The sequence below is a fragment of the Leptonychotes weddellii genome, chromosome 10, assembly GCF_054177405.1.
Source record: "Leptonychotes weddellii isolate Sample4059 chromosome 10, ASM5417740v2, whole genome shotgun sequence".
NCBI classification, from domain to species: domain Eukaryota; kingdom Metazoa; phylum Chordata; class Mammalia; order Carnivora; family Phocidae; genus Leptonychotes; species Leptonychotes weddellii.
In genome coordinates, this window is record NC_138378.1 from 9,945,743 (window position 1) to 9,958,768 (window position 13,026).

At 40.8% G+C, this 13,026-nt stretch overlaps 1 protein-coding gene across 1 annotated transcript in view; it reads right to left on the minus strand.

The window, feature by feature from the left end:
- Positions 1–272: 272 nt before the first annotated feature.
- Positions 273–13,026, minus strand: part of PARD6B (par-6 family cell polarity regulator beta) — a 16,055-nt gene continuing 3,301 nt past the window's right edge. The window contains exons 2-3 of the mRNA XM_006731859.3: positions 11,364–11,586; positions 273–3,430 (exon numbers count right to left, since the gene is read on the minus strand). Coding sequence (XP_006731922.2) covers positions 2,607–3,430; positions 11,364–11,586 — 1,047 coding nt within the window. The 3' untranslated portion in view covers positions 273–2,606. The remainder of the gene's footprint in view (positions 3,431–11,363; positions 11,587–13,026) is intronic.

Below are 13,026 nucleotides of genomic sequence, written 5' to 3' on the forward strand. Positions count from 1 at the left end.
CCAATCATTTTACTGCAAATGAACTCTGCATGAGTATCACACATAACCTCTCACACAATCAGAGTAACTACATTTAAATGCTATCTTCCTGTACATAATCATATGCTCATACAGAGTTGCAGTCAATGTATACAGAATTTGGTGTTTATCTTTTAAAAATTAAAAGTTAAGGAAGCCAGGATATTGTTGTAACTTAGCAGTTTTCTTCCTACTCATTTTGTATCATGGGTGATTGGTAAATATTTGTTGGGTGACTTTTCATGTATTTGCAAACAAGAAAGTAGCCTTTATACAAGTCTATCTTTATTTGTAAAAAATAATATACAACTAGAGCTAATTTGATTTTTAAAATCAAAGTTCATTTAGTGATAATGTACATTTTATAATAAAATTGTAGTAAAATACTGACATTTGATAGTTTAAAGTATCATTCATGTAAAAATGTCGCATGTAAAATTTAATTAGAAAATTCGTAGTTCACAAAAGTACATATATTTTGTTGACAGCTCATGAGAACATTATCATAAATTTACTCAAGATACAGAACAAAATTCACAGTTAGGCTTGACATTTAGTACTATAAAATTTTATGCTGAATCCACTGGTATTTCTGTTAATAAGGTACACTGGGAATAACTGATTCAGACTACCAATGAACTGACATTTTATTGTATAACCAAGATCTATTGGTTTTACAATACGTCTAATAATCAATTATTTCACCAATAATTTAAATGAGAAATCTAGTTTTAACATCACTGACATATACCCTTAGCAGGATAATTAAAATAAAAAGCACTAGCAGCTTTGATGCCCATTTTTATGAGTACATGCAACACAAATCTGTACTTTAGAGTTAAAATTTGTACAAAAAGTCAAGCCCTGAAGTATGTTCCTCCAAGAGAAAATTTCGGATGTTAAAACTTTGTTAAAAAAAAGAGAGAGAGAGAGGTAGTGTGTGAAAGGATTTTTACTTAAAATGTTGAACCCCTGCACCACTTATAATATAAATGAAATTTAACCTACATGTTAACATTTTGCCATCCTAGACTCAAATTTCTACCTCACAGAAGGTTAAAGCTGGAATGCCATTTAACAAATAGTGGTACAGAAGTGGAAGAACTTGGGTGAATTCACCAAAAAAGTACATTGCATTACGTAGTGTTGTGCAGTTAATAGTTCAGTGATAATCTGTTTAGTGGTAAAGTGAACAAAACACATTAAGTATTCTGAGTCAAGTGACCTTCCTTCAGTCCAAGACTTCTTCATATATCTTTACCATAGAGCGAAAATATCCTTCAAAACGGAGTCACTTAATTCTTCATTGTTTCTATAGCACGCAACTGTTACCAAGGTACCCATTCTAGCCCTATCATAAAATTAATAAATAACTCTGAAACAGCCATAAGCCACAGGGAACTTACGTGCTTCACACGATCCTGGGTCTCTATATACAGCATACTGCAGTGCTCGTGCACATTGTACAGGGAAATCAGGCGAGGAATGGAAGTCAGCAGCCTTACCCTTCACTTGTTCTAAGTGGATGCATTGGAAAGTAATAAATAGCCTCATAAAATTTATAGCAATAAACTCTACCTGTCCAAGGTGAATACTCTGTATTTTTTCATAAAGTGTAGGCAGTGTTCCCCATGTCGGGTGTAGAGGTTAAGGAAAAACCAAATTACCTCATGTAAAAAAGTGCACAAGTTTGTCCTGTGTGTAAAAATCTCTTAATTTGGGTGCATTTTTTAATCCAAAATGACTCCTACTACTCAAATATAATAGTGGAATATAAAAGCACACCAACAGAACACACACCAACAACAAAAGGAATGATTTCCAATGAGATGGAGTGCGGGTGAGAGGAGATTAAGGGAGTCTCACATATTACGAGCTGATGGAACTGCCTTTTGCAACATTAAGTTATATGCATATGGAATGAGTCTGTAAATGTGAAAGCTACAGGATGAACAAGCTTTGAACTTGAACAACTGTTACGGTTTCTTAATTCAGGAACATGGTTTCAATGCTTTATGACATAGGAAGCAACTCCCAAAAACAGGCAGTTGGTTTGATTTCTTAGGTATTAGAGGGGAAAAAAAGCATTTGAAAGAGTTACTTGTAACAATTAGCAACAGAGGAACAACATTAAAAAATCAAAATATAGGGAACATAGGAGCTGAGGTCCCCAAGGTACCAAAGGACAGATCAGACTTCTTCACATTAGAATTTTAAAAAATATAGTTAAAGGAAAAGCTAACTGGGCTCTGCACAGCAGGTTAAACATGCAACCACTTCGAACGGAAATGATCTGGTCCTCTCATAGTTCTGAGAATGTGCTCTAACATCCAGTTCTCTAGAGACAAAATAGCAAAAGCCATAATTTCATTAGCAAAGGCCCCTTTTAGACTTAAACTCACCTGTGACAAACTGAAGTTTATATTAACAATTATCAAACTACTATTTTAATAACATTTTAAGCTTGCAATATTATTTTTCTCATGCCTACTCCAGGTCACTGGTTCAGAGGTATGTATGCTTTAATAAACTAGCCAGATTTACAAGTCCCAATGGCATCCTCACTCCAAAGACATTCAGACAAAGTTTCATAGTGTTATGATCGTTCCATCTTCTTCTAAGAGTTTTTGATCCGGAGCATGTGTTTCTGTATTTGTGCCACTTGCTACAGGTGCTAAGCTCACTTCATTCGAAGGAATAAAACCATTCTGTCCAGACCCAAAACTGAGTTCTATTTGCGTTAATGATTCGAGGCTCTCGGTATTAGTAACAGCTTTAGGAATCTGCTGCGGCACTCCATTATCTTCAATAATAATGTCATCTTCATCACTGTCTTCGTCCTCTGGCTCAAAGCTTGGTTCTACCTGCTGGGGATAGCCCAGGAGGCTGTTATCTGTGGACTGGCCAGAGCTGCCGGAAGTCCGACTGTTCCGAACAACATTATTCCTCTGGTTTGCTGGTCTCACTGTTATAATGAGGTTGCGGCTGTTGGCGATCATCATGTCTGTTACTTGATCAAGACTCTTTCCTGAAACTTCTATGCCGTTAACTTCTAAAACTTCATCATTAACAGCTAATAGTCCTGTGCTTTGAGCCAGGCCTCCTGGGACAAGTCTGGATATAAAGATCCCTGGGACCTTCTCTAAGCCATGCGGTGTGACCCTGACGCTGGAGCCATCCCGGATGTAGAACCCTAAGGGTTTCTCAGTGCCGTATTTGTAAAGACGAACCCTACGATGTGTTTCTGGGAGAATATCCACGTCTATAATAGAAGACACAGGTCTGAAGTCTTGGGGCATACTAATGACTATATGTGGCTTTTTTCTATGGTTGTCAGGACGCAATACATTGGTTAAAACATTCTTCTTCTTTATTAGTGTGTCTGTACCAAAGGCACTGTAGTCTGCTTCTTCTGTTTAAAAAAAAAATAAAGTAATTATGGAAATGATGTAAAAACACCCATTTTATCTACAGTTGAATCTATACAGAAGAGGTAACTCACATGTATTTGGTACATAAACAATTTAAATATTAGCTTATTCTAATCAGATCAAAATGTAGTGCAGTAATAAGATCTGCTGTACCGGAAGGAAACCACTAGGTGGCCCTCTCAAGCACACGTCATAAAATCCCAAATGTCGAATCTGATAAAGCTCAAGGACTACTTAACAACAGTTAAGAGGGGAAAATGAAATTCTGATAAGCTTACACACACATTTTTAAACATCATTTCAGATGAGTTACTTAAAACTATCTTTCCTTCATTTGTTAAGAAACTCCAGGTTGCCTATTTCTTAACTCAATGATACAAAATGGGACACCTGATTCCCAAGGTAAATCAAAGGAACGAACCTTACTACAGGCTGGCGGGGCAGATAATGCAATTAAATGAAACAGACAGTATGCATGAAATGATAATGTAAATTAGATGAATGTGTATCTACAACTTAGGAATTTTGGTCTTCTGAGAATAAACATTCTCCCTCAGTTTTCTGGGGGAGTTCTTACTCTTCCATTTCCCCACTTCTGAAAGAGGCTGAAGTCTTAAGATTTCACTTTTTTCTTCACTGTGTGAAAAACAAAGTGCAGAGGGCCCTTTCTCAGCGGTGGTACCGCAGACAACCCGGAGTGGGAGGACTGGCCAACTGGAGCGCTCAGGCCTCACATAATGGCACCGCGGGCCATGCTCCAGGCAGTCTTCCTTCCACTATAGGAATCTGTGTGGCCAAATCCCATTTGCCACGGAGCCCTGTTTTTTAAGTAAAAATTTTCTCGCTTTTAAATGCTGACTCCTAATTAAGTAACAACAAAAACCAGTTTGAGTCAAACAACAAGCGAGGGTTACAGACATGCTTCCAGCCAGCAATCTATAATCTCTGATGTAAACTAAGGGAAAACAGGGCACCTAAAACCAGATCCGCCTTCAGAAATCATACTGCTGAAGGAAAATACCTACAAACAAAACACCTCATTAGAGAATGAGGTAAAAAAAAAAAAAAAAAGAAATGAAATTAACATCAGGCACAAAACTTGAAATCATGTTTCAAAAATAACAAAGGAGGAGAAACGAAGTCAGAATCTTCAAGGATAAAAATATATTTCCTAAGAACAAAGGAGACAAAAGCCCCCTCCCTCAAAGAACTAGTTCAAAATCCTAGTCTCAGCTACTGCTCCAGAATAATAGTACTATGACCACCATACTGTGATTGTACAAGGGTTCAGTTTATATTCTTTCCCTTGACTCTCACACTCTATTGATAAATATTATCATCTTTACTCTATAAAAACCAGGAAATTAAGGGTACAAAATAATGGTTAAGAGTACAAAATACAGAGAAAAGTCTGGACCTTAATTTTCTTACTAGGCCAATACCTTACACATTCACAGAATGAGTATTAAGTGTCAGGTGTGTGAGTATGGAGAACTTTCTCTTCTCATGCTGCTTCAACATTCTTCACAAGCTAGTTGCAGAGAAACGTACAAGACTAGGGGTACCTTAATTTTTGGCATTTTTTCCCCTCTGGGGATAATTCTTTCTTCATTTATGAAGTATGTATACCCTGTTCTTACAGAGACAAATGTATAATTTGGCTTTGGAAATGAACTCACTGATACAAGAATCTTTTTGGCAACATTTGACCAAAAGCCTATCAACGATAGTCTTCTACTGAATGTGTTTTCTCAGAAGTATGTATTTTCCTTTTAAAACAATCAATTAAGAAAACCCACATAAGATTTATAAGGAAAATTCCAGACCATACACACTTGAGAACAAAATTAAGTTGCCTACATGGGAAACCTGACCAAAAACCAACAACAACAACAACAACCCCCAATCTGCATAATTTGGCATCGCATCCAGACTGTTTCAATGCTCTCTGCTAAATTCTCAAAAGCAATATGCCCCAGCACAAAGGCACCTTTGTTCCCCCATCTAGCTAATCAGTTTCCAGCCACTGGGAAAAGAAGTATTTTGGCAGAAAGCCAGGGTGCAGAGTGTTAAAGTGTAAAGGTGAGTGTCCACAGGGAACTGGGAGTTCACTTTCTACCTGAGTCTGTGTGTCGAAGCCCTAAACTCAGATTCTAAGATGAAAAGTTTGCAAACCTGGTTCATAGCAACCTCCCCAGCTGTAAAAACCCAGCCTTATGCAACAGTGCATGATACAGGCTTAGACAGCAATCCCTCCCTTATCCCAAGCCTGTCCCTCAGCCACAATCTCGGAGGACTGCAATCAACAAGGATCCACTCGGAATGCCTCTGAGGAGCCAAACTGCATGTCTCAATTCCTTACAAGCAGAAAGCTCCTGTGCTTTACTTACAGAGGAGCCTTGCAGCCACTCCCTCTGGACCTCTTACTCTTTCAACAGTTAATTCCGAAAAGCCTGGTTTATCTCATTCCTTAACTCACACACACACAGTTGCAAGTCACAGATTCAGAGCAGGGGGTAAGGGTCCACTAGTGAGTGGCAGGCACAGATACATGAAGTAAAAGCCTACAGTGTTAAAGCAAATCTGGAAAAAAAAAAAAAAGACACCAAAAACCTAACCCTCATATAAACCCCATCATCATCCCTGTACAGTAACAGAACAGTAACAGTTCACGGTAGGGTCATCAAGAAAGTTCAAGATTATGACCCATTCGAAGTTCAGTGAGAAGACAAGGAAGAATGAAGTAATTTTTGAAATTATTCTATTCAGGGCTGACAACCTTCTCCCCGAAGAGCTGTATGGTAAGTACTCTTGGGTACAGCAGGTCATCCGGCGATACAGAAAGGAACACGCAGGGCTGTGTTCCAAGAAAACTTTATTTACAAAAACAGCCAGCAAGCCTTGTTTGCACACCCCTGTTCTAATCCAAAATGGTTAAATGAACTGAACTGGCAACTTCAAAAAGGATTAAACATCACCTAAAGCAATATTCAAAGTATGCAAGTCCCTTCACTTCCTAATATAAGAAAAACCAACCACCAAACATTTCAGAAGCACTGCAACTGGGCCAGGCCTTGTGTCCTGTGCTGTGGATTCAGTGAACAAGAGAGATAAGCGGGGTGCTTGCTTTCATGGTGCTTACAGTCTACAAGAGGAGATGGCAATTAACACTTGCAATCAAATTATTACAAAGGGGCCAAGGAGGCGTGGTGTAGATACACCGCGCTGTGGGAGCCTAGCCGCTTGCAGGGTACGGTTCTCCAGGGGAAGTGAGGTTTGTGCTGAGACTTGGAAAAGCAGCCAGTAGCTAATCAGGTAGAAGGGAGGGAAGAATGTTCCCGGCACAGGGTCCAACACACACAGAGGAGGGCAGGTTGGGGTAGATGAGGAAATCCACTAGGGAGAGAGGGAGGGGAGGGAGGAAGAGGAGCCAGGAGCCCAGTTAGAGGCAGCCAGGGGTCATGCAGACAAACAGGGCCTGGGGGGTGGGGGTGCTAGGGATTATGGACTTCAGCCTAAGGGCAATGGGAAGAAAACTGAAGATCTGGGTTTTTCTATTAAGCTCACCCTGACTGTAAACTGGAGAGTGACCCTGAGGGAGACGATTGGGGGTTACTGAGGTCATTCTGGATGGTGCCTGGCCTGGAGAAAAGGCAGTGCTGATGGGGAAACAAATCCGAAAAATAATTAGAACGGTTCCAAGAGGCCTGGTGACTGACTGAACAACAGGTATGTGTCACAGGGATGTGACACCCACGTTTCTGTCGTGAGCAACTGGTATCATATGCTGTTCTTCAAATTTCAACTGACAATTACGATGCATCTCTTAGAGCACTTCTATTATTATTTTTTTTTTAAGATTTTATTTGACAGAGACACAGCGAGAGAGGGAACATAAGCAGGGGGGGAGCTGGAGAGGGAGAAGCAGGCTTCCCGCGGAGCAGGGAGCCCAATGCGGGGCTCGATCCCAGGACCCCAGGACCGTGACCCGAGCCGAAGGCAGACGCTTGACGACCGAGCCCCCCAGGCGCCCCTCTTAGAGCATTTCTAAATCAAACCCGGATTCATTAAAAAGTAATCTTCAAGTCCACCTACCAACTAATGTCCACTGCACAGTTCTAGGGACTGAGGTGCCTGCCGGGCATCTGGGCCACAGGCCATGTCTGAAGTACAACAACGTGTGAAGCAAGCAAGGCCCTTCCAGGGTTTCCAACAAACTCTTTCTAATAAATCCAAGGTGTGAATGCGTTTGTCTGATGTCATACAGAAACAGACGGTAGGTAACACAACAAGAAGTTGTGGTGCGGGTATTCTGATCAGATCTGGTGAGGAGGCCATGCACCTCCACGGATCCCAGACTTGGCTGCCCCTCACGACTAGCTGGGAAGCCTCTAAACTCCAACAGGGGATGGGGTTGGCAAAAGATCTGGGAATCCTCTTTGTGAACCTAACTTTTCAGATAGCAGGGATTTTGTTTTCTTTGGTTTCTGCTTCCGTGATAACAGCCCTCGAGTATGGGTTTTTCTTCTAACAATAAATTGTTGTAAGACATAAAACCTTTCAAGATATGCAACGATACAATTTTTGAGTTCACACTATATAGTTCATGCATTCAACTGTGAACTTTCACTTCAAAGAAACTTCTAGTAGATGTATCAGATTTTAAAAGACCACATGATTTCAAAATTGAAAATGATTTTAAAGTTTTGTTTTTTAAAATCACTTGGTACCATATAAGTTTAATTGCTGCCCTACTGATTCCTAAACTGGAATCAACAAGCCAAGAAAACAAAGTGTATTGTAATTAAGCAGTAAAATGTTACTATAATGTCATGCTTTATATTACTTTCCTGAAGTTAATGTCCACTAAAGTTTACCTAAAATCAGCTTTCTGCTCAACCATCAGTTGAGCTTTAAAAGAAGTATCACTGTGAATCACAGGGCACCACATAAGTCTGTTAAGAGAGACAATAAACAAGATAACTCATACTTACATAAGGTAATTCCAGGGCTGATAAAGGTGGGAGGGTCAAGGGGCTTTGGCTAGGGTGGTCCAAAAAGACCCCTCTGAGAAAGTTATTTCCGTGTGATAAGATCTGAAGGATGAGGAGGGAGCTGGGGGGAGGATGGAGGAGAAAGACAGCAACACCCTTTCCAAGTTTGAGACAGAAAGCAAGCCAGCCTGGTAGGCTATGATGAGGGAGTGAGGGAATAGAGAAGGATGAGGTTGTGAAGTGATTTTATTCTGGATTTGGGGGGGGGGGGGGCATTAAACAGCAATGACTTGACCAGCTTACTTTTATGCTTTCCTTAAGTCATATTTGTATTACATTTATATTTTTATTATTTTTATTTTTTTAAAAGATTTCAGGGCACCTAGATGGCTCAGTCGATTAAGCATCTGCCTTCCGCTCAGGTCTGATCCCAGTTTCCTGAGACTGAGCCCCATGTTAGCAGGGAGCCTGCTTCTCCCTCTCCCGGCCTTGTGCTCGCTCTCTCATAAATAAATAAAATCTTAAAAAAAGCAGGGGAAGGAGCAGAGGGAGAGGGAGAAGCAGACTCCCTGCTGAGCAGGGAGCACAACGTGGGGCTCGATCCCAGGACCCCGAGATCATGACCCAAGCCAAGGCAGAAGCTCAACTGACCGAGCCACCGAGGCGCCTGTACGTTTATATATATGTTTAAAGATTTTATTTACTTATTTGAGAGAGAGTGGGTGTATGCCGCGCGTGCGCACACATACACACACACACACACACACACACACACACACGAGTGGTGGGGGGAAAGGCAGAGGGAGAGGGAGAAGCAGGTTCCCCGCTGAGCAGGGAGCCCTTTGTGGGCTAGATCCCAAGGCCCTGAGATCATGACCTGAACTGAAGGCAGACGTTTAACCGACTGAGCCACCCAGGTGCCCCTACATTTGTATTTTTAAAAACAAAAATGTTCTGTTGAACGTACCGCCTATTTCTAAATAAAACTTTTTTTTTTAAGATGGGGGAAGGGCAGGGGAGAGACAATCCTAAGCAGGCTCACCACGCCCTGTGGGGAGCTGACCCAGGGCTAGGGCCTGATCTCACAACCGTGAGGTCATGACCTGAACAAAAACCAAGAATTGGACACTTAACTGAGCCACCAGGCACCCCTTTCTAAATCAAATTCTAAGGGCTGTTTACTATATTGGACATTTATTTCTAAGACATAGAAAACTTTTGTTCACATATAAACATATTCAAAAGCAAAAAACAGAACATAACCACCCTTAACAGATGTGAGGGTTAATCCCACCATCATGAAGTGTTACAAAGCCAGTAATAAATAAAATCATGTAGTGGTATAATCAAGTTCTATCATGTAACAAAAAAGATAATCCAACAACAGCAGTTTAAAAATAGTCACTCCACACCTGAATACACATTCCAAAGAGCAACAAAGTTTTTAATGAAAATTACAACTGCTAAGAAAGGCCTACTCATCAATAATTATTGATATTATTCTGCTTAAAGTGACAAGTTCCACATGAATGCTTTGTCTTCTCTCCTCTACCGATGTTCTTTTGTCTCCAACAGTCTGTACACAGCTTTCCACGGGTCCATCCCTGGTCTTCATCCCTACGAGGCCTTACTTAGGTCTCCTCCAGAGAATTTCTCAACTATCACTTTCCCACAGACTTTCAATTTTCTCTGACTGGGCCTCTAGATTTCGATCCAAAGTTCCTGTCTACCATTTCTAATTTCCTAGGTGGCATGGTTAAAACTCACCAGCCAAATATCCTAAAACCAAACCCATTTTCTTTCCAAGCTAATGTCCCTCTTCCAAATTCTGCTTGTTTATGGCACTGTCCCAGCATCAGACTCAAACCCAGAAAGCTGTTCTCTGTTGGGAGTCCCTCTTCAACTCCCCGCCATCCAGAGGGGAGCACAGTGAGTCTCAAATATCAGATATGCCCTCTTTATCTAACACTGCCACTTTCGTCACCGGCCTCCTCCATTGGGGCAGCTTCCCAGCTGTCCCCTCACTGCCGGGTCCTGGCCCTCTCCTCTAAGACCACTGCTCACTCCAACTCATCCCCAACAGCCAAATTAATCTCCTTAGATTAACACTCTCATTGTACCACACCACTGTTACGTATCTATGAAATCCACCTCAGGGGTCTCTGGGAAAATCAATTTGTGTGTTTCTAAGTATTCTGTGAATAGTCAAGTGATATGGACATGTTACCCTTGGAGGTTTATTTTTGTTGGTGGACTTTAGTTCCTCCAAACCCAGAAAAGCAAAGCTATATAATCAGTGGAATTTCAAAGCCCTGGGAGTGGTCTAAGGTTTATCAACCCATTGGAAATAAAGTTTCACCTTCAAGGGTAATCCCTACCCATTCTCTCAAACTGCTTTCTGGGTTGGTTTATAAACATAGTTAAGGCTTTCATTATCCCACCAATACTGAGCTTGCTGCCGTCATGCTGGCTTTCTTAAACCTCTTCATTTACCAAAGACAAAGAAATAAATGGCACACATCAGGCCCACGTGCAGACAGGCAACACGGAGGAGGCCACGAAGTTTAAAAAAAAAAAAAAAGTTTTAAAACTCAAAATACCAGTGTTTAAATTCCTCCACAGTAATGACTTGATATCTAATTTTCCAAATAATTAACTAACTTTATTTCTGTGAAAAACATTCTAAATAAGTCAACTCTCCTTCAGGTAGTTATTAAGTAGTAAATATGGCACTTGAAAGTCACTTGCCACCAAAAAACGAGAATCTTTCTCTGATTCCAAAGTCACAGTCTTTCTGTCCTGTATTTCTGAATGGACAAAATTCTATTCGGCAAAGTGAGGATTCAATGCATATTCTTATCAATGAGGAAAATAAACTACTTTTATTTCTAAAACAATTTTTCCACATAGTAGTACTTACCCTTTTTTTGTATAAAAATCCTAAGCAGTGGATTGGCCGTTGAAACAGCTTTGTGATAATTATCATCATTATTTATAGGGAGTAAGTCTCCATGGATGTCTGCATAGCCTACTAAAACGTCAACATTGGGTATCTTATGAACATGTTGTAGTAATCCATAAAACTCCTCAAATTTTCCAGGTTTTGATCTTTCCAGGGAAAACCGACGAAATTCAGCTCCAAACTATAAATACAATGAACATATTAATTAAAAACAAAACAAAAGTAACAGGACCCAATCTGAAAATGCACTCCACAGGAAAATTAACAGGCGTAGTACTTCCCTTAATAAAAAAGACAGTTGCAGTGACACAGTCTATTGTGAGAAATCTCATTATCGGAGATAAAACAGCGTTAAGAGACACAGGAATGTGCCTTCTCACTGCCACCTCTCGGAAGGGCATTCCCTTCAAGAGATGCAGGCTCCACTCAATCCCTGGGGTTCCCAGGCCTCACTGGGGACTGCCCTGCAGTGACTCAGCTCAAACCTGTCTGGAGCCCAGATCCTGACAGCAGTCCTCTCCCACCTCAGGCCATGGGGTAAAAAAGATGTGCCCAAGTCTTTATTTTGGCCATCAGCAAAAAGCACCTAAGTTTCTTCCCCCATAAAAGGAATTATGATTTCACAGGAAGTGGCAAGAATTAATAGCAACATATAAAAAAGGGACTTTGAGCTTCTTCGCATTAAGGCACACTACAAATGGGAGGTAGATCATATAAGAAATAGGTCTAGAGATAAGGAGCATCTTCCCTATGAATGCTGGAAAAAAGCCTTATTAATACATAAAATATACACCCTACAACCATCCAATTAATGCAAGAAGTGTTTGTGTGCTTGGCACAGTGCCTGAGCCCTACAGATGGAAAGGCTCAGGCCCACAGCAGGAGCTCACCCATGAGTGGGTAAAGAGGACAAAGACATCAGAGAGGTATTAAGGGACCACAGAAACACCTCTATCATGCCCCATTCTGATTCCTCCTCTAGAATCACACCTCTGCTCTCCAAATGCCAGATTATTCAAGTGGCACTCAGGACTGGCTTCATCTGTTCCCTGATAAACAGGATCTATGACTTACTATGGGCCCAGCGTGGCATTTCCTCCAGGTGCAAACCTAGGTAAGGTTAATCAGCCTTCCTCACAAAGTGTCCCACCCACGTTTAGGAAATGCTACAAAACTATAATCACACTCTTAGGAATCACTGTGAGACCAGATATTAAAGACTCAGTTCAGTCCTCCAGTTGATTTTTTTTTTAATTTTAAACAAATGTTTGCCAAATATGCTCAACCACTGAACTCGTTTTTCCTCTAAATATCTACTATTAACAAGAAATACTAACGTACTGGGCGCCTGGGTGGCTCAGTTGGTTAAGCGACTGCCTTCGGCTCAGGTCATGATCCTGGAGTCCCGGGATCGAGTCCCACATCAGGCTCCCTGCTCAGCAGGGAGTCTGCTTCTCCCTCTGACCCTCCTCCCTCTCATGCTCTGTCTCTCATTCTCTCTCTCGCAAATAAATTAAAAATTAAAAAAAGAAATACTAATGTATTTTAATGTAATACTAACACAGCCTTAAGCATCAAGCAGACAAAGTCCCCATCAGAATAATTTGAGCAGGTTACAAAT